We start from the raw sequence: 22,969 nt of genomic DNA, 5'->3' as shown, positions 1-22,969 counted from the left end.
CCAAATTCTGGAACAGTGGGCAAGGGCTCCCTCCTTCATAAACCCTCATCAGCACTCATGAAGAGTACCTACAAATGTTCTCACTAATAAACACTTGAGCTATTGTCTATACCCTCTCTTAGCCACATTGTGAGCATCTCTTTTAATCAGCTACCTGTTTTCACAAGAATGCTATGTAACAAATGGTCATAAATTTACGTAGCTTAAAAATAAGCATTTAGCTCTTGCTCAAGCATCTCTTCACTGACTTCAGTATGGCAGATCTAAGCTGAACTGGCTTCTAACCTTTAGTTGGGTTTAGGTTTGTTTGTTCCACATATCCCTTCCTCCTTGGAGCAATGACTACCCCCAATTTTTTCTTCTTGTGATCAAAGATACAAGGACCAGTCTGATTATGCAATCACATTTCAAACTTCTGCCTACATCATGTTTACTAGCAAGCTATTGCTTAAAGCAAGTCACTAGGTGAAGCCCCAAGTCCAAAGGCAGAGAAATATACTCTACCAACCATAAGATCATATCAAGGATATGAATGTATAAAACAAATATAGAGAAAATAAAGACCAATAATTCAATGTTGCTTCTCTTGCTCACCTGCTACTCTCACATGTCTGGGCCCTTCCTGACTTTGTCTCTTCACCTAGATGGGTATTAGGAGGATGGTAGTCATACAGGATTCATTCTGCCTATCTGGACTCTGGAAATCTCCCTAAGTGGAGTTATTCAAGTTATACAATAAATATTGCTTAGCCTTTTTATTTTATTTTTTGCTATTAAAAAGTTAGAAGGAGTTCTTCATTTAAATTCAGACCAAATCAGTGCATGAGCAAGGAAGTGGTAGGCCCACAGAGAGGATATGTCCCGTGGTCATCAATTTTCACCCCAGGGTCTCTGAAGGCCTACTGAAAACGGGTTCATCTTGGGGTTTCTCATGGCACATAATATAGTACCTACCACAGTAGATGTTTTATAAATATTCCTTGCTTGAAATAGGTGAGATTATATTATTTTATATTTATATTATTATATTTACATTATTAATTATATTATTTCAGATTTTTATAAGGAGACAAATTTTAATGATGTTTCATTGATATTTGCCATACTTCATACTCACAAAATGTACTTTTTAGAAATCCTTAAGCAAAGCACAAATAAGTCTACGAAGCTGCAAATCTAATAAGTTTTTTTTTTTTTTTTCAGTTTAAAAACTTGGTACCCTCGCCTGGTGCAGTGGCACCCGCCTATAATCCTGGCAGCTCGGAGGGTGAGGCAGAAGGATCACGAGTTCAAAGGCAGCCTCAACAAAAGAGAGGCACTAAGCAGCTCAGTGAGACCCTGTCCCTAAAGAAAATACAAAATAGGGCTGAGGATGTGGCTCAGTGGTTGAGTACCCCTGAGTTCAATCCCTGGTCCTCCCCCACCAAAATATATATAGTACCTCAAAGTCTAGTTGTGGGAGAAACCTGAAAACAGTTTTTGGTTATATGAAATTGTAATAAAAGAGAACTGATGGACTCTTTAGTGACTTCTTTCTAAAACCTCTGAGAACAGCTTATTCATGAAGTGAGAGCTAACATTTTTCCTTTCTTGGGCAAGTTTGGGCCAAGAAATTATGGATTAATACAATTATTTCCCAGATACTGTAGGAATGCTTAAAAAGACAAGTATTTGGTTATCTTATGCAATATTTAAAAATCATCTTATTCTATACTCCCTCCCAAAAGAATCCTATTAAAAGAAAACAGTACACACACACACACACACACACACACACACACACACACACACACACGTGCGTGCACACACAGAAAATATCAGTAAGTAAAATAGTGGATGTCAGGGTTTGGAAGGAAGGGAGTAGGGAGTTCTTATTTAATGGATGCAGAGCCTCAGTTTTGCAAGATAAATAATTCACTAGAAAAATGGTGGTAATGATTACACAATATTATCAATATATTTAATATCACCAAACTGTATACTTTAAGGTGATTAAAATGGTAAACAAAAAAAAAACCCTTGAAAACAAAATCATCACTGAAAAGACACTGTTTTCAATTTTTTTCACCCCTAAACCAAAAAAAAAAATGAGCCCAGGATGGATTCTATTATTTTTAATTTACAGATGAGAAAACTGTCTCAGAATGGGTAAATAACTTTCCCTCTGATCACTGGTTCAGGAAAGACAAGATTTTTACCCAGGTCTGTGTGAGTCCAGCAATCTGTAGTTATCATTATTTTGTATTTGCCTTGATTTCACTGTCAAACAACAACAAAAAAAAAATACAAAGTAAATTCTGAAGATATCCATAGCTTTCAGAAACAAAGCTTTTATTTCAACTATGCTGATGGAAATTTGTTCCAGGTAAATTAACTTTTCATTGATGGTTTGCTTTAATAGCAAGATTCTATATTGTTCTAAGTAGCCATTCCAGGCTGGATGACTTAATGTGCACCACTTTCACCGAATTGCCCCTAACAATTGTGCCTTTCTATTTCATGGTTTAATTATCCCTTTTTTGTTTACTACTGACAACTTAAATATTTTACCTGGAAGTCTGAAGATTCTGTGGGAAATTAGGTAAGGAGCTCATTACAGGAGTACCAGATTTCATATTCAATTCTAATACCACTACTGCAGTCTTAGGGACCATTTCATGTCTCTCCTAAGAAGCCCTTGATTTGTAATTACCTTTGCTACCTGTCACTAATTAATAATAACAGCAATAGTCTTATCTTTGTGCAGTTTAAGTGCCATTTACCGGAAAGTTACTTAGTGTTGTTTAAACACATTATTCAGTATATGTGAAGATATATCTTCTTGCTGAATTTTATCAAAATAAATCATAAATAATTTAATAACTTAGGATAAAGGAGGAAGATAAGCTCAAAGAAAATAGAGCTGTCAGATTGTTAGCATCAAAAAAACACCAAATAAATCTGATTATACATTAAATCTCATTTTCATTGAAAATTAAAATGGTAAAGTCCACATATCAGTTATATTTATCTTGGTTTGCTTACACTTCTACAGTGCAGGTCTAGGCTTGCCAGTGGCATGATTGCCAAATCCCCCAAGTGCAGAGAAGATGAAAATCCTGCATTCCAAGCTTGAGATGAACATATTAACAAAGTCAAACTCTGAGTCATTAATCTCTAGTTAAAGTCAAAATATGGGTGTGATGTCTTGGTGGTCAATGTCCAGAAGAGATTCAGAATTAAGTGAGAGATGATCTCTGCCCTTCTGAGAGAACCTCCCAGAATGTGTATAGGGAGCTCAGCACTATGCATTTATAATGACTGCCTTTTAGTGTAATATCAGCCCACAGTATGTATATTGAATAAAGCAGCTGCATAAAAAAATGAGGGGCAATGTTATTCCATAATCCAATCTTTGTTTTTCCTTAATTTATTATATTTTCCATGTTGTTCAAATCTACATCTATTGTAATTAATATTTTTAATTTTTTTGTAGTTGTAGATGGAAAGAATGCCTTTATTTAATTTGTTTATTTTTATGTGGTCCTGAGGATTGAATCCAGTGTCTCACACATGTTAGGCAAGTGCTCTGCCACTGAGCTGCAGGCCCAGCCCCCATTGTAATTAATATTTATGTGCAATATCTATTTAGTTAATATTGATGCGAGTAATTACCATCCCCATTTTGTGGCTCCCTGACTTCCTCCTATAGAGCTGCAAAGAAATGCAAAGTATTACGTGGGGATATTTACAATCTATTTCTAACAAAACCTAAAACAAATGCCAATTGTTTTATATACATAATATCACAGACTCTTCTTCCATGCTATGACTATTAAAGCCATTATAAAATACAGAATCTGAGAAGTGGACCACTGTGTGACTTTCATTATTCCAGAAAAAAAAAGTTTATTTGGTATTTTGTTGATACTAATAATATGACAGCTCTGAAAAACTATCCTTTCTTTTTAGGCTAGGAACATGCATGTTTGAATTATAGGAAAATATATCAAGAAATAGAAAATATAAAAAAATCATAGTAACAGACAAAATAAGAAAAAATGAAATTATATAAACCCACATGACTTGAAACATTTGAAAACTCCCTTGTCTCACCTTAAAAATCAACTGAACTTAAATTAAGGAACCGTTCAGACTCAGTAAAAGTGGGCTATGTGAACTTCTGAGAAATCTGTGATGTTTCCCACCAAACAACCACCTCAGAACCATCTGTGTTACCACCTGTGGGTACTTTCATCAGGCAGAGCCCTGGAGGAAGTAAGACACTCCATCCTTTTTTGATCAGGCTTTCAAGAGGTAAGAACTTCTTACCTCTCCAAAAGGTGCAAAATGAGTGCAATTTGCTTACCCTTCTAAGTACATTAAGTCTCTGTAAGCTCCCTACCTCTGCTCCTTTGGTGCACAGTAACAAGAGCAGTTTCTCCAAGGAAACAATTAACTTCAGTAAATCAATATTCACTATCTTTACCACTTAGAAGCAACTTCCTTTGGAACTTGTTAACAACAGAAAAATTCACACTATCCAAATATAAGAGATTACTTCATAACATGGTGTATCTTAATATAGGAAAACTTCTTTCTGTGAAAAGGAAGCAGAACTTCAGAGATTCCTTGGGCAGAGAACTGAATGACTATGACACGTTTTCAAGAACATTAAGCTACTCAATTTAATCTTCTAAACCAACCTGCATGTACTAATAGCTACCATTTATTGAGTGTTTACTATATACCAAGCAATGTGCCACATGTATTACAACAAATATCTTAGCAAATATGCATTATAGTCCTAAAAGGTGAGGACTATTATTGTTAATTTACAGATGAGAAAACCGAGGCTCAGAAGGATTAAATTATTTGTACTGTGATCACTGAATTAGTATAGGGTAAAGATGAGATTTGAACTCAGTCTGTGTGATTCCAGTAACCATGTACTTCACACTATTTTATGTTGTTTCTCAAGTCTAATTTTTGCAGAGGATTATAGTGATATTTTTTTAAAAAATTTATTGCAAATTACTATGTATCTGCAAAGAGTCCTTGGACTAGCTGTGAGTGGTAAATTGCAAGTAATGATAACTCATAGCATGCAGTAGTGTCACAATTACTAAGACTCTCAACTGTAGTATATTGGAAAGGGGTACAAACAGAAAATAAAGCCATGGATTATATGGTGGGTATGGTACTTGGGCATTATGGTAGCAATTATACAGTAGACTGGCATTTGTTAACTGGTTTGGAAAGCTTTATAAAAGGAAATGACAGGCTCAATTCATCCAACTATCAAACCAAGGCACCCTATGAAAGCCATAGGTTCCCCTGTGTAGCTACTGAGCAGACTGTGCTAAAAATCAGCCCCAGTATCTAATCATAAAGGTGGCAGAGCCACAAAGGAATTCAAATTCAGAGCCTTGGCATATCACCAGAATGCTACAAAGAAAATATTGGAAATTTGAGATTTGAAATGGAAACATTTGTGTGGGCTTTATAATCTTAAACCCCCCTCTTTTTTTTCTTCCTCTTTTCTTCCAATAGTCTCTTTCCTCTTGATAATGGAAAGCAGCCTCCACTTGTCTGGAAATGCTACAAAGAACATGCCTAAGGAAAATACCTCAAAATATGACTTTATTTTCTTCATCCTCTATCTGTAGCCCCACCCTTATTGCCTCAAGTCCAAGGTTGGATCTCAGTACAGCCTATGTGAGGATTTGCAATCCTGGAGAGAACAAGATCAAGCTTTCTCATCTTTGACAATAGTGGCATTTCGGATTGGATAATTCTTTCTTGTGGAAGGCCACCTATGTATTATAGATTGTTTAAAAGCATCTTGCCATCTACCTACTAAGTGCTAGTAGAACTCTCACAGTAATTATAACAAAAAATATGTCTAGACATAAATGTCCCCTGTTGAAAATCATTGAAGTAGACTAACTCAAAAGAAATTACAAAATGGGTTAACATTTACTAATAGGAATGAGGAGAATGTAAGAATAAGTATTTAGAGTGTTAGACCAGAGGAACAACATTACAAAGCTAGACAGGGGAAATTTTACATAGGGGATAACCTGTAGTTTAATACTTTGGCAAGTCCTAATACACAGCCTTCGTCTCCATAAGGACTGGATATGATGACAGCCTGTACTAAATGAGATTAAGATGCTATAACAATCTTAATGGATACTGAGAAAGGACTGTACTTTAGCCCCACTCAGGGATCACTCTAAGGAACAATACCCTGGAGAGGAAACTTTCCAGGTGGCAAAGCTTGGAGCAACACACTTTATCATTCACTTTATAAAAAGGGAGAAATAACCCAAAGTAAAAATATTTACACACTCCTAGATTTGCCTTTCTTGCCTACATCTACAATCACCAGAATTATAGCATTCTGAATCAACATTACTTCAACCAATCACACTCCCCAAAAAGTGACAATATGTGCATGATCACTGATATTCACTGATATTGTCATATTCTTCACCATTTAAACATAGTTAGCCTTGTAAAATGGTGGAATGGTTTGTAATAGTCTTCATTAATGTGCCCTCTTGAAATTGGAATGTTGTCCTACAGTTTTAGTAAATCCACTGAAGGAACCAATGGAGCATTCCCAGCAGCTCAAGACTTAGCTCCAGAAAACCAAGAATAGGAGCAGGACTGATCCATCATATCAATCCCAGTGACCTACTTGCAGAATTTGTATCTTGTACCTCTCAAATTTAGACCTTGCTATAATAACTGCAATAATTGTTTCTCCGGGGTTGAGTGAAGAATGCTTCCAATAGGATACACAGTATGGAATTCTCAGAACTTGAAGCTCTCACTATCATTTTGTCTCTTTGGGTTTGCCGTAACAGTGGACCAGCCTCCATAGAAAGCAGTTACAATACTGGTGGGAGCAATCAACTGAGATTAGCAAAGTATCTGGGGTTGTTGCTACACAGTAGCAGTAGGGATGAATATATCTGTAGTTAAAGGAATTCACTGGAGCTTATCTTGGTGGTTCTGTACCCAAGGATAGGTTGAACAGGCAATTATTGCAATCATGGACCAATTAAAGAAGGAAAATAAATAAAATGGTTATCACTCCATAGAAACAATCTAGATCAGTTGATATGTTACCCAAGGGTGGGGAAAATTAGAATGAATAGTAGAGAAGGAAGTTAATGAATACAAGTATGGTCTTAATATTAGTGCATCACTAAGAACAAAGCTTATTCCATAACTCTTTTACATTAATTCCTTACAGAGATTGTGGCTGGCCATCACCTTGGAGAGACCCGTGTGAAGGACTGGATTCAACCAAAGTGGTGTAAAGGACTCTTTATGTGCACTTTCTCAAATCCCTTCAGACTCTTATTTCAACCACCATTACAGCAACCTGTTCTGAACAGAGTTTGATGAGCTTTGAGCAAGTGCAACATGACAGCACCTCTCCTCTCACTTTCTGCCTCAGCACATCCTTGATATGAGAGTGGCATTCATAACTGCATAATTTTGAAGTGTAGAAGAGTTAATTCTCAGGAGTATTAACCTTTGATCGAAGAGGGACGGGAGTTGATAGATAAATGTTTCCTCCATTGTTTCCTTCAGTGGACAGTTCTGGGACTCATTTCATCAAGCTTCTTAGAAGGTCCTAAGGGATTGGGAAAACAGTCAAACATAATGATGATCATCAACTCAATAACTCTGCCTCAGACTGCCTCTCCCTCTTCTATGTTTCATTTCCCTCTCCCTTCCCTCATTTTTGCTCTTTGGAGTCAAATCCTCAGAAGCCTCACTTCAGGGAGACTCAAGGAGGGGAGGGGAGAAATGAGAATTAAGTTATTGAGTTGAGATGCCTCTGAGTCATCTGAATGGAAAAGCCAGGATAGGGGTGTGGGTAGACAATTCTGGAGTTCAGGGAAGTTTAGATTTCTGAAATACAATTCATTTCCCAATTTTAAGGAAGAAAGTAGCATACAATTGTCATATAAAGTATGCAAAGTATGCATTCCGGGACTGAGTAGGAAAGACATAACAGGTATTTGTAAAGATAGGTCTAGACCCTGCTCTTAAAAGGGAAGTCATTCGACGAAAATGAAAGGCATTTTAAGCAGCCTTGACTACAGCATATTAATCTCAGTAACAAACAGTTCCCTACTATGTCTGCTAATTTTCCCACCAAATTCTCTCTTGAGATTATCAGTGAAAGATATTTTGCACAGCTCATCTGTCACTTTCTCAGTGAATCCATCACTGATAGAGTGAGTTACTCCCTCTTTTGCATTCCCCTTGTTAAGCACTAATACACTGTGAACTCCTTCAGAGTGGGATTCAGGCACGAATCACCTCTCTAACGGGAAGTAAAAGTACCTGGCGTAAGTGTCATAAATAAAGTGACAGGAATGTAGAATAAATGAACCACCTGCCTCATTACCAGTAGCACTGTCATTATATTTTCCTCTCAAACTTAAATATACAAAAGCATCATCTTGTTAAGATATAGATGGTTCTGATTCGGTAGATGTGAAGTGAGCCCGAGGCTGCATTTTCTAAAGAGCCTTCAGATGATGCTCAAGCACCTGGACAGCAGAGCACACTGCAGTAAGAGTTAGAATTAAAAGTGCTTTACATATGCTAACAACAAAACAAAACAAAAAAAGATTTAATCAGCTCTCTTAAGTTGCCGCAAATATCAGAATAAACATTTATAAAGAAGGGAAATATCCCATAATATCAAATCCCCAGTCTCACTTAGGCCTCGCTCATTTGACGTCCCGCCCCTGCCTTTACAAGACACGCCCCTCCAGCGAGAGCCATCTCCCGCCTAGCCGCGCCCGTCGGCTGGCGCCCCGCCCCCTCCACATCTATTGGCCTCTCCCTTTTTCGCACCGCCTCTCCTTCCTTTTCTACGGAATCAACTTCCGGCGCGGAAATTGTCACGTGTCCGGATATGGGAAGTTGTGGGGAAACTGCAGCTTCCCGTTGGCGGTTTAATTGAGGGGCACGTCCTAGTGGTGGTGGCCGCCACAGCCCCATCCGGTCTCTGTGTTGGAGGACCCGCCTCGGCATAGCCGGGCTCGGTCCGGCCTTGCGGTAAGCTTTCGGCCGCGGCTGCTACGAGGTCCTGGCCGCGGCGGCGGCGGACCGAGGAGTGGACGGGCGGGCTCCAGGGTTTGAGCCGGTTTGTCACTGCCGCTACTGGCTCCGCGCCGGGCCTCGGGCACTGAACTCTCGCTGGCCAGGCCTCTTCCCAACCCCGCCTGATGTATAAGGAGCAAAGCCCAGTGGGAGCATCCTCCACCCCTTGCTGGGCGAATGCGGAGCTGGGAGGACAGTCCTCTTAAGTTCCTCTGCGGTTCCGCCCATCGGATCCATATTTCATATTTGACAAACAGTCCTTACCGTAGTTACGCTCTTTGGCGTGGACTAGGAGAGAAGGGCGTGACAGTGTCTTCTCCTTTGTCCTAAGGAACATGTTCTTCGAAATCTCTTAAGCGTGTGTCCCTGTCTCTAGGCAGTTTTGTCTACTAGATGATGGTGCTCCCTGCCCTTAATTGTCTCAACAGCATTCGAGGCTCAACCCACATGGCCTCACTCTGACCAACTAATTGTCATGCAGTGTAATGGCCCAGCTGAGTTTAAGGAAGCAAGAACCAACAGTGGCTTGCTGTCTCTGACACATGGTCAAACTTGGGGTTTTAGACCTGTAAAATAGATTTATATGATCGCTAGTGATTTGTTTACTGACATACAGAAAGGTACTGTAAAAACTGGAGAGATCATTACTGGACCTATAGGATGTAAATTCCATGTAAGTAGAGGTCTTGGTGTCTTCGAGAACATGTTTGTCATGTTCACCACTGTAATAGACTAGCACCTGGTACTTAGTAGACATCAGTATTTGCTGAATGAACGAATGGTCACATACAGCTTTTCACTATGACTGCCTCTTTTATGAGGTATGCCCAGTCTTCTCTTTTTACCAGTTACCATGCACCCAATCATTGCTTTAGACTAAGGAGAGACTGTGTGGTAAACACTGGCCATTATTAGTCATTGATTAGTCACTGATTTGACCATTTTTTACTGTTCAGCTCAGATTTCCTCAAGAAATATCTGTTAAGTACTTATCAAGAACACAAAAGTGATACAGCCTCCCTGCCCTCCCTCCTGTCCTTCTCTACACTCTCTTACTCTGTTAATAGGGCTCCCAAGATCCAGGAGCTTATGCTCACATGAGCCAAGTAGACAATAAGTGCTTGATTATTCAGTAAATGCAATAAGTGCTATAGAAATTTAGAGATGAGGTCAATTTGGATTAAAGTCTTTATTGAATTAACTTCATATAAACCATGAAATGTAATTAGAGTTTGGATAGGGAGGAGATATTTCCTGCATGGAAATGTGCCTAAGCAAAATGAACAGAGTACTTTAAGTGGAAGTTTTGTTTTTTGGAGCGTTAAAAGAATGTTGAGCGAGGTTATGATATGATGAAAAGTATGTTTTAAGATTATTTGTTTTTTAGGATTATAACAGTTTGCAAAGAGATAACCAGGTGCACTCTATAAAGTTCATATGAACCTTGGTAATATTGGAAGTGGAAACAAAAAGAAAGAAATTATATGTAAATGTAGGAAATCACAAAATGTGATCTCACTGCAAATGCCATGTTGACAATGGAGAAGGAAATAAAATATGACAGATTTTGAACCTGGGTATTTGCTTACAGATGTGGAAGTTGGAATATGGGAGTCTTGAGGGAGCCTCAGTTGTTGTTACTTAGTGCTATCATGTTAGTTAATTTGTTAAACATTTATAAAATATACTGAACGTGTACATACTTGAAATTATTTCCAAAACAATATAGTGTAACAAGTGCATAGCATTTACATTGTATTAGGTATTACAAGTAGTCTAGAGATTATTTAAATTTTGTAGTTTATGCAGATACTATGCTATTTAATGCAAAGGACTTGAGGAACTGTATATCTGGGTATCTTCAAGGGGTCCTGGAATCAATGTCCCACAGATACTGAAGGAAGACTATCATGCTGCTGTGAACACTAATGTACAAGTTTTGTATGGAAATATTTGAATTTTTTTTTTTTTTTAGTTATACCTGGACACAATATCTTTGTTTATTTTTTTATGTGGTGCTGAGGATTGAACCCAGTGTCTCACATGCAAAGCAAGTGCTCTGCCACTGAGCCACAACCCCAGCCCTGGAAATGTTTTTTTTTTTTTTTTTTTCATTTCTCTTGGGAGTGGAATTTTGAATCACATTGTAAACCATGTTTAACTTGTTGAGGAACTGCCAAACCATTTTCCAAAGGAGACACACCATTTAACAATCCCACCAGCAATGCCTGAGAATTTTATTTTCTCCAGATCTTTATTGTCTGTAGTTTTGATTTTAGCTAGACTAGTGGATGTTGAGTACTAGGTTTTTCATTGTGTTTCCCTAGTGGTGAATGATGTTGAACATCTTTTCAGGTACTTATTGGCTATTTGTGTACCTAATTTGAAGACATGTTTATTAAGTTTTTAATTAGTTATTTGTCTCTTTATTGTTGAGTTTTAAGTGTTCTTTATATAGGAGACTGTATGTAAAGACTGAGCATGATTTTTTTTTAATAAATCTCTATGAGAGGGGTGAAAGGAGAGATAACAATACTTGGTGAGCATTTCTAAAGATGTTAGAGTTTGCTAACACTTATTCTCTAATTTCATTTTCACACTTACAGCTTTATGTTTTTATGATGCTGATGCATTAATATATCATTTTTCTATACTTATTAACCAAAATTAGATCATTTTTAGATCATAAATGGAATAATAAGGTGGAATGATTTTGAGAGTGAGCTAAATATCTACACTCTGAATTTTCAGCTGAGAAAAGATGACAGCAATCAAACACGCATTACAAAGAGATATTTTTACACCAAATGATGAACGCCTGCTGAGTATTGTGAATGTCTGCAAAGCAGGAAAAAAGAAAAAGAACTGTTTTCTGTGTGCCACAGGTGGGTATTTCATAAGAAAAAGTATTTGTTTGGCATTCTTTTATTTCTTAGGGGAATGTTTTCTTTCTTTTAAAAAATATTCTCATTGTCTTTAAAATTGGAAAAAAATTGGAGGACCAATAAATTAGTTTTTTGTTAAATATTGAGCAAATATTTTAAAAATTTTTATAATATATACATAAGGCATAAAGACAGCTTATTCATAGAACACTTGGGTCCTATAAAAACCTGTAACATTACTTTTGAAGCATCATGCATGACCCTCCTTGACCCCATTCCCTTCCCCTCTCCATTAAGAGGTAACTGGTATCTTGAATTTTGTTTACTTTTTCTTTATCATGTTACCATATATATTTTAAATTTCAGACATTATAGTTTTTCATCTCTTTGAACTTTATATAAATCGAATTATAGTGCATATATACTTTGTGTTTTTTTTTCCCCACTCAACTTGAGTCCATTTTTCATGAGTTTTTCTTTTGTTCTTTCATATAGTCATATTACTTCATGTTTATTGCTCTGGATTATTGTACTATGTAGGTGTCCCACAGTTCACCTATCCATTCTAACAGTGACGAAGGTTGAGTTTGTTTCTAGGTTTTGCAACTCAGACAGCACTTGGATGAGTGTGTTTGTTTTTATCTCCTAGTATATACAAGCAAAAAAGAAAAATTTAAGGTAGATTCTTAACAGGAGGCATTGCTGAATCATAGGTATATGAGTAACCAATTCTGCTCTAATACCAAAGTATTTTCAAAAGTAGTTTTAATTTTCACACCCATCAGCAGTGGGTATGTGTTTTCTACATCCTAATGAACAGTTGATTCTATCAGACTGATAATTATTGTCAATCCAATGGGAGTAAAATAGTGTCTCATTAAGATTTTTAAATGGAGTTCCCCTAATGAATATCAGATTGAGCATCTTTTTATTAATTTGTTAATCATTTAGTTTCCTTGTCTATGAAATTTACCTATATAAGCCTTAATTTATTTTTCTATTGTGTTGATTGTCCTTTTAGTGATATGTACAAATTCTTTATATTGTCTGAATATTAATCCTTTGTCAGTTATATTCAACCCAGTATATGGCTTTCACTTTTTATGATGGCTTTTAATGAAATTTATAATTCTAAGTAATTAAAGTAAATCAATCTGATCCTTTATGGCTTTCCTTTTTGGTATCTTATTTAAAATATTCTTCCCAGATATCTTTTATGTACTCATAAAAATTTTCTTTATTAAAAAGTTGTATAATTTTGCCTTTCACATTTTTGTCTTTGGTTTACCTGTGTCTGCATTCTGGTCTATGTGTGTTTGTGTCTGTTTCTGAGTTCTTTATTATGTTTTGCTTTTGTTTTATATTGATTTTTTTCTTCTCACTCTTTTACCTACCTTTAGAAGTTCTAGATTTCATTGGGATTTTGATTGGAATTGTTTTGGTTCAATTTGAAGAGAACCTACATTCCTTATGATACTAAATATTCACATCCCTAGACTTGGAGCAGTTCTTCACTTATCTAGGTCTTTTATAATGCCTTTTCCTAAATTTCATAGTTCTCTCTAAAGGCTTTGCATTATGTAATTATGTAGGATTAGATTTTTTTGATATTACTATGAGAATAGTCCTTATTAGAATTAGTACATTATTATTTTTATTTATTTATTTATTTTTTAGAGAGAGAGAGAGAATTTTTTAATATTTTCAGTTTTCGGTGGACACAACATCTTTATTTTATGTGGTGCTGAGGATCGAACCCAGCGCCCTGCGCATGCCAGGCAAGTGCATTACCGCTTGAGCCACATCCCCAGTCCAGAATTAGTACATTTTTAAAAAACACATATGAGTTGTTTTTTAAAATACGATATCAATCTTGCTGAACATTATTATTATTAATTGTAATAATTTATAGACTCTGAAAGTAGCATATTTTCCTTCCTTCATAGTCCCTATATCTTTCATTATTTTTGTTACTTTAGTCTGCTAGTTAGGACTGTCAGTACAGTCTTGATCTCAAGGGAATGATTTCATATTCAGTATGATGTTGCGATAAGTTTTTATAGGTATCCCTTATGATATTAAGAACATTCTCATCTATTCCTGGCTTCTTACACTTTTTTCCTACTTCTTTATCTTTTTATAAATCATAAATGGGGATTAAATTTTATCAGTTGCATTTTCACATTGTTGAAGTTATCAGATAATTTTCTCCCTAAATTTATTAATGTGGTGAATAATTAAATTTGGATTTTCAAATGACAAATTGGTTTCTCAGAATAACCAAACTCAGTCATAATGTACTATTTGCATATATTATTATTTTATATACTAGTAAATAGGGGCTAGGGGTATAACTCACTGGTAGAATGTTTGCCAGGCTTAGGTTTGATTCAGAGCTGAAGGAAGGGAGAGAGGGAGGATGAAAGAGAGAGAGGGAGGGAGGGAGAGAGAGAGGAAGGGGAAAAAAGAATGATATTGCATTTACTGTTAATATTTGCCCTGATTTTACACATTTTAAATGTGAAAAGGGTACATCTTAGATTTGATGAAATGAAATATATTTTGTAAATATACTTTTTTAATACAGTATTTAAGATTTTGCATTCATGTTGATTTGTTACATGGTCATAATTTCCTTCACTGTCTTTGTCTGACTTTGTAACTAAAGTTATAAAATAAATTGGGAAGCATTTCCTTGTTTTCTCACACTTATTAGTTGTGTGTGTTTGGAATTGTTCATTCCTTAAAAATGTGGCAAAAGACACCAGTAAAATTGTTGTACTAGTTTTGGCGGGGGCAGAGGATGAGGGAAGATTTATACTTAGCAAAGCAATTGCTTTAATGAATACACATTTTCCATATTTTCTATTCTTGAGTCAGTTTTGATATGTTCCATTTTTAAGGGAAATTGGGGGAGTTTTGGAGGAAACCACTTACTTTTTTATATGTATTGACATTCATTCCAATCACTCCCCATTCTGTTGACAGTGTAATGTTATTTCCTTAGCCACAGTTCTTAAACAGCACCCCACAACTTCATATAAAGACCTTTTATGATCTGAACTCCCATCTTTTGTAGTAACGTCATTTCTCTCCACCTTATTACACATACTACCTATATTGAACAATTTATTGTGCCACTTTGAAGCAATTATTCTCTTCCAAGCCTCTTGGGATTTACATATATCAGTCATTCTTTAGATTTTAAAACTGATCTGGGCTGTGGATATAGCCCAAATGGTAGAGTGCCTGCCTTGCGCATGCACAAGGCCCTGGGTTCAATCCCCAGCACTGCCAAAAAAAAAAAAAAAAAAAGGCATAAAACTGATCTAAAACTTTCTTTCTCAAGGCATCTGCCTCTGACCCTCTGGTCTGATTTAAATGCTTTCTTTAGGATTCTACATTCCTCAGTCTCTACTTTTAAAACATTGCACGTGTTTTAATATTATGTACCAAGCACCTGAAAACTATGTTTACAAGAGTGAATGAATGATGAAGATTGAGCAAGTGAAGGATATTTCTAACAAAAGTTATGTATTTTGCTCAACAGTGACAACTGAACGCCCTGTGCAGGTAAAAGTGGTCAAAGTCAAGAAATCTGATAAGGGAGATTTCTACAAAAGGCAGATTGCTTGGGCTCTTCGAGACCTTGCTGTCGTAGATGCCAAAGATGCTATCAAAGTATGTTTTTCTGTTCTTTGACCTGTGTTCAGAAGTGTCTTTGATTTTATATTATAATATTATGTATACAAAGATGATCTAAACTTGCTGATTTGTGACCACCTAAGAAATAGTCTAAGATGTATTGTTCAACCTTTTGCCTCCTTACCCCCCACTCTGAGGCTACTTGGAATGAAACATGTATGTTTGTTTTATAATTGTTGCTTTTTTGGAATGAAAATCATGTTTGTGCATAAGATACATAAACTAGAGCAAAATAACCTTGACTCCATATATTTCTATTTTAGGTAAGTAAAGTATAAAATCTGTAAATTAGTGTGGGTTTTGAAGCAGTATGTCATATGAGTTCTTTTTTTTTTTTAATCTTCATTGTTTTTAAAAACCTAGTTCCAGATCAAGTCTGATATAACCAAAGTGTGTCCTCATGAGTTCATGTAGAATCACCAGCCAAGTAGCCAAGTTGGTCTTTGGAGGGCATGACTTTGATGTTTCTTATTCAAATAAAAGAAGTGATTATGAGTATCGTAAGGAACTTAAATATTGAGATTTAAAAGAATATAAATCTGATGACTTAATGTGATAGTCACATTAAACGACCTCTTGTAGTCCCTGGAAATTCAAGGCTTTTCACAGCCTTGCACAACAGTAGAAACTATAGAGCTCCTCTGATTCAATTAGGTGTGGCCTCCTCCTGTTCCTCTTCCACCTTCTCCTCCTCTTTCTCTTCTTCTGCAGATCAGAAACACCTCCAAAGCACTAGAGAATACTTTGGATCACATCCACTTGTGCTCTTGATGGCATTAATAGCAAGGCTTATACTAATGCAACTACAGGCATTCTTTGATTTAACTCTGTATATCTCATACATTTATTAAAAAGGCAAAAAGAAGTTAAAAATGACCTTTGAAAAGCACTCTGGTAAAATAAAATTCTGGTTTTATTCTTACCTTGACATAAATCTCTGAAGATCAAAGAGCCAAACGAAACAACAGGTAGTTGAGTTAGATGAAAAAAAAAAAAAAAGGAAGCAAAACAATTTTAGGAGAGCCCTGCCTATCCGTGAGATTCAGACTGCTTCTAATACAGATAATGAATGCCTTTTAAGTATTTTAAGTAATCTTATTTATCCCTGAAGAGTACCCAGTTTTTCAATAAATGTGAAATGTGGAAACAGTTTTACAAGCTCTAACAGAAAGAGAATTTTGTATGTTTAGAAAGAAAACAAGAAATGAAATTTTTAACCAACTTCAGTAAATAATTTGTTAATATGTGGAGGAATCGAGATTTTTGAGTAGGTTTCTGTTTAAGAGAGAATATTTTAAGGGCTTATTAGAAATGCATCTTGATTAAAAAGCTTTTTTCTCTTCACTAGTTTTTCACTTCATGACCCTGTTGACTTGCATAAATCACTAACATTGCTGAGTGCCTATTTGAATGCTTTCTTAAAGCTGATGCCTCTTTTCTGACTGCTTAATGGATGTTTTTTCATTTTATGTAGACACCTTGGTGTATGTACACTATATATGGATAGAAAACATAAAATTTTTATACATAGCCTAACATTAGCCATTTAGTATCACACATTGATTTGTGTGAATGTTGCCACTGGAGCACTCAGCTTCTTTTATGGCATTATGGGAAGTATTCCCAGGGAAGAGATCATTTCCCATCAAGTTCATGTTAGCTGCCAATACTCTTAGATTTTTTTTTAAGTAATAACGTAATTAGCTATAAAGGAAGGTTTTAATTTTTTTGATGCTTCAATTCTTCTAAGCTATAAGTTGAGCTAATTAGAAGTTCTACATTACTGTTAAAATTGTTGTACCAAAGGTCATGTCCTGATCCCTAAAATAACCCAACTCTTCAAAGTAATTCTCATATGAATTTTCTTGCTTTTTAGGTATTGTATTCACATTTAGTTCCCCTTACATTATGCTTTAAATAAATGCAATGTACCTTGTAGAGCATTTGAACTTATTTAATTCCTTGGAAGTGAAGGAAAGTGTACACTCATACATTTTTGGTTATTATCTAATGGTTTAAGTACTTCTACAATTAAGGAAGAAGTATTAGCCTGACATGAAATTATTGCTCAAATGTGGCTTAATAGACATGTAGAAAGCATGATGCAGTTTTCTCAGATTAGTTGAGGTTTTTTGTGACTTGAAAGAACCTTAAATCTTGACAGCATTTTTGGGTTTTGAGACACCAGTAATCATTCTGTGTTTGTCTCATTTGTTCTTGAAAAGCACACCAGGGTGTAGGTTGTATTTCTTCCTCATGTGTTATAATTAGAAAATGTATTCCTTAATAGGGAGTTAGTGTTAAATTACACTTATGAATAATAATACATTATCAAAGATGTAACTCTAAAATTTCATGGCAATTCTTAAAAAAAAAATTACATCCACATCAAAACTAGAGACCATTGTTATCTTATTGACAAGGAAGCTGAAACACAAAGCCTTGAAGTATACAACCTGTACTTCCACTCACAGACCTGCAGGGCATAGAAAGAAAATGACCCCAACAGGTGTGTTTTGTTTTTTATCTAGCCATTTTGGGGTGATAAAGTTTTTACTATAAGTCGAATTCTTGGAAGCCTTATCTTCAAATTACTTAGCTAATTTGTTGTTGTTCTGTTTTGTTTTTAAAGTACCAGGCATTGAATCCAGAGCTCTGCCCATACTAAGCAAGTGTTCTGCCACTGAGTTGTCTCCCCACCCCAAGAACAGCTTTAGTTCTTTTTTAATATAAAGATTTTACATTAATAATGAAAAGGAATCTGATCAAAAACTACTTTTTTGTATATTTTCATTTCAGGAAAATCCTGAATTTGATTTACATTTTGAAAAAGTATATAAATGGGTTGCCAGCAGCACTGCTGAAAAGAATGCATTTATCTCATGCATTTGGAAATTGAATCAGCGATATCTCCGGAAGAAAATCGATTTTGTCAATGTTAGCTCACAGCTTTTGGAAGGTAAAGTTAAATAAGAATGTATGTATAAATTCAAGCGTATCTTTAAGTGACTATATAATTTTATACTACTCACAGCAATTAGAATACTGAATTACCTTTCAAAGGAGTTTTAGAATAACTTCTTATTGAAGAAATGGTGCCTTATTCATTGTAGGATATTGATACATTAAATTAAAATAATAAAAATCACTTGTAAACTTACTCCTCAGAGATAATTACTGTTAACATTTTGGTAGATATTATTCTGGTCTTTTATGTATGCATATATAAATAATTTTTAAAAAATAAATTTACATTGTTTTCTAATTTTTTCATATAATAATGTATCATGAACATTTTTTTACATTATTAAATATTTACCCCATCATTTTTAATAGTGTTCTATGAATATACCATAATATTTTTAACTAATCATTTATTTTTAGTTTCCCATTTTTTTTACTTTTTTAAGCAGTTCCAGGATAAATATTCTTGTGGCATTATTTTTGTACAGAGTATAGGTGTAGTAGTTAAGAATTCAACTGTGGAGTCATACTGCCTGGGTTCAAATTCTGGCTTTACTACCTACTATATGCCTTTATAGTTACTTAATCTCTTGTTTCAGTGTCTCTTATAATAGAAATAGAGATACTCACTGCTAGGATAAAATTTCTTAAATCATAAACATGAGGAGAACAGTGCCAGGTATATAGTAAATGCTTAACAAATATTAGCTATTAATCTATTATCAGCATAAAATCCTTAGATATGAAGTTAATTTGGGTTATTTTTGATCAGTCTGTCTTCAGGAAGGGTGGACAAAAACTACTGTTAAAATTGAAAATGTACAGTAAAATTTTATACTTTGAAATTTTCTTTCATAAAGGCATAAACATAAGAAAATGATTCTAAAGGCCTTGTGGATGCAATTCATATTGTATTTTTTTTTAAGAGAGAGAGAGAGAATTTTAATATTTATTTTTTTTTAGTTTTCGGCAGACACAACATCTTTGTTTGTATGTGGTGCTGAGGATCGAACCCAGGCTGCATGCATGCCAGGCGAGCGCGCTACCGCTTGAGCCACATCCCCAGCCCAAATATTGTATTTTTTATCTCAAAGAAAACAGTTGAAATAATAGCTACTATGCAAGAAAATAGAGTTGTTGCTCCTCTTTATTGAGGGAAAAAAAGATTTGTCCTAAGTTATATATTAGAAGGAAAAATGAGATTTGTCCCAAATTGCAAGTTAATATTTAATAGTAGAAGTTTCTTTTCTTTCAGAAAGGTTGAAACATCTGAAATTACCAATATTGAACAATTTTAATATGTAGTGTAAAAAAAACTCTTCCTGTATTTAGTCATTTGCCTCTGTCGCTTTGGTTTTGTTTTACTTCTTTTTTTTTTTTTAATTCTGTTTGATGATAGACCTTTTCCCTTCTTGACTATAGTATTCTTTCCCAGCATTTAATTGGTGAACTGCTGCTGGTTTAGGCAGATGCTTAGAACTGGCAGAGGCAAGTGTCATCTGTCAGACCCTATAGCTGCTCTTCCCAGAGGAGCTGGCCTTCAGTAGGATTCCCTGAGGTTACCATCTCACCAGTATTAGACCCCAGTGTCTTGGCAGTTACACGTGTTAAGGAAATGACCTTCCAGAAATTTATGATAATTTTTTATACCTTAAATTGGACATTAATTTACTTCAAAAGGCTTTTATTTTTTTTCCCATTTCAGGATTAAACATTGTTCTGAGTTATTCATTGACAATTATTGTCAATTATTCATTGACAAGCTTGAATTCTATTTTCAAATTTGTTGCCTACTAAATATTTTAAACCCATATATTTCATTAAAACAACCAGGTGGAAAAACACATATTGTGCTGATTTAACTCATTAAGAAGTACTACCAAAAGCAATGAGAAGAGTATTACTGTTTTTGAGAATCAAGTTTCTAACTTACAGAGAAAAAAAAAGTATTTAAACTTTCGGGCATAAAACAAAAGTGTAGACATTTTTGTGTTTACAAACATTAACTCTAATTGAGGTCAGTTTTTAAGATACTGAGAAGATCCTTTAGGTTCTCACTATGATTAATAATGGTTGCTTTGCTTTAGTGTTCAGAGAATAGCTTTATTAATGACTAAAAACCTGACTTAATGGACTTTGAAATCTTAGCTATTAATTCACATTTTAATTTATTATTTTAAAATTTTATTCTTTTTTTTTTTTTTTTTTTGGTGATTTTTGAGGGTCAAACCAAGGGCCTCACTCATGATAGGCAAGGACTATATCCCCAGCCCAGTTCCCATTTTATAAAAGTGTCTTTAAGGTTTGGGAAAGGTTAGAAGACAAATAAAAAATTATTACTACCTCCTTTGACAAACTAAATAAGTAAGACTGTTCTAATTGCTAATACTAGTGGTGGTAACTTGGTAGTTTTTATCAGTAACAGTTAAATGTTTAAGTCAAAGTAAGGTTCTTTTAAAAAGGGGAATTTCTTAGTGGGTGAAGTAGAGTGAAGTTTATTTGGCGTTTTCTTTTTTCAGTCTTTTCCTTGCAGCCAGATTTTGAAATAATCTTTGACTCAAATCCTTAAATGTCAGCTTGAACTGATATCTCATGTTTTTGCACTTGCCTCAGTCTTGTCTCTCCTAACAGTGTTTTGTGACTAATCCTTTTTGAGGGAGTGTCTGGGTAAAGACTTGGGCCTTGAGTGAAAATAACTACACTAAATGCGTGAGTCACAACTGACCTAAAAATAATCCCCAGGAAATGTTCTGTTTCCCAGTTTTCTCCTTTAAGGACTAGTTAGTACTGTTTCTTAAAAGACTAAAAGGAAATAGAAAGATAAATACATTTTTAATCATTGTCCCAAAATGAATAAGAAAAATGAATCCTGGAAATTTAGCTGCTTATGGAAATTTTCCACTTTGTAGTTAATTTTAATATTGTCTTTTGAACCTTAATTTAACTTGAAATTCAAATGAAATTTGGGTAGTATTTTACAATTTTAAGTTTGTATACTTTCTACCCAGCTAATACTCTTTGCTTACTTTCTTCTGCTTCTTTCATACCTTTTTATTCTCCAGAACTGCCTAAAGTTACAGAAGGTGCGTAACACCTTTCTTCTTATTCTATTTCATATGTTTTAATTACTTGCCATTGTTATGTACTGTCAGTTGCATATTTTATGAAGTTGTGTAATAGGGTAAATTTATTAAAAAATCCACATAGTAATAAAATTAATAGTGGTATTCATTATTGGCCTCCAAAGAACTGTTTCAGGGGAGAAAAATACTTCTGAAACCTTTATCATAATAATTTAAAATATTTGTTTACTTGAAACATGTACTTGTGTAAGGAACTGTACAGAAGGATTTGAGCAATCCCTGCCCTCTAGTGGCTAACAAGCATTCATACCTGACAGTGTTAAAATTTCTACAGTGAACTAAAATGACCTCATAGAAAGGATAGGGAACTTGTTGATGCCTCTCATATGTATATGCTGTAATATTATAGTCATTATAATTGCTTGTACAAAACATTTGGTCCTATTTTTTTTTTCTGAGATTGTAACTAAATCTGGGCAATTTGTTACCATTCTTCAGAGTAAATCCTTTTTGTTTTAAATTATCTGGTTTTATTTTGGGACAATAATATATGTCAAGTCAGGCTGAATGTAAACACTTTTTTCACGTTAAATAATGAAGACTAAAAGCATACAGAGTTTGATTTAAGTCATATTCCATTAAGCCTAGAAAATCAGTAATTTTATTTAAAGTTGTAAAATAACCTCATAGGGTTAAAAATGATTTCTTCATTTTATCTCCTAACCTCAAGTTTTATGTAAAATATCCATATGCTAAGTGTGTTCTTTGAAAAAAAAATGGACTGAAACATTTATTCAAAAAGCACTTCAGATTTGACCTCTTGGTCTTTTGTTATGAAGCATGAAGATCTTTTACATTTTTTGTAATTTCAAACCACTGTGCTATTCTTACCTCTTACATTAGAGTCACCAAGAAAGTTTCTATAGCTCATCTTTATCTATTTTTTTAATACATGTGAAATTTTTAAGCAAAAATATAGAAATTTAGTTAATATATTCAGTATCCAAAATAAATTATTATAGAGGCATCTTTCATCTCAGTTAAGTTGTTTGAAAGAAAAAATACACACACACACACACACACACACATATGCACACACATACACATATAACAAAGATGAACAAAAACAAAAGAAAATGTTACTTGGTGAAAAAAGGAAAACAAATTATTTTCATGTGTACTGAATTCATAATCATTGTTTTGTTAGAGCAC

General features: G+C 34.8%; 1 protein-coding gene across 4 annotated transcripts in view; it reads left to right on the top strand.

Moving 5' to 3' along the window:
• The first annotated feature begins 8,940 nt into the window (after positions 1-8,940).
• Positions 8,941-22,969, top strand: part of Exoc1 (exocyst complex component 1) — a 50,932-nt gene continuing 36,903 nt past the window's right edge. For 2 of the 4 annotated variants that reach the window (XM_026386258.1, XM_026386243.1), the window contains exons 1-5: positions 8,941-9,075; positions 11,872-12,005; positions 15,556-15,686; positions 18,510-18,669; positions 21,737-21,757. In XM_026386258.1, coding sequence (XP_026242043.1) covers positions 11,882-12,005; positions 15,556-15,686; positions 18,510-18,669; positions 21,737-21,757 — 436 coding nt within the window. In that variant the 5' untranslated portion in view covers positions 8,941-9,075; positions 11,872-11,881. The remainder of the gene's footprint in view (positions 9,076-11,871; positions 12,006-15,555; positions 15,687-18,509; positions 18,670-21,736; positions 21,758-22,969) is intronic. The other 2 variants (XM_026386268.2, XM_026386250.1) reach the window with 1 other exon arrangement.

Source organism: Urocitellus parryii, chromosome 10, assembly GCF_045843805.1.
Source record: "Urocitellus parryii isolate mUroPar1 chromosome 10, mUroPar1.hap1, whole genome shotgun sequence".
NCBI classification, from domain to species: Eukaryota; Metazoa; Chordata; class Mammalia; order Rodentia; family Sciuridae; genus Urocitellus; species Urocitellus parryii.
The sequence above is the reverse complement of the archived record's forward strand: the minus strand, read 5'-3'. Positions and strand labels throughout refer to the sequence as shown.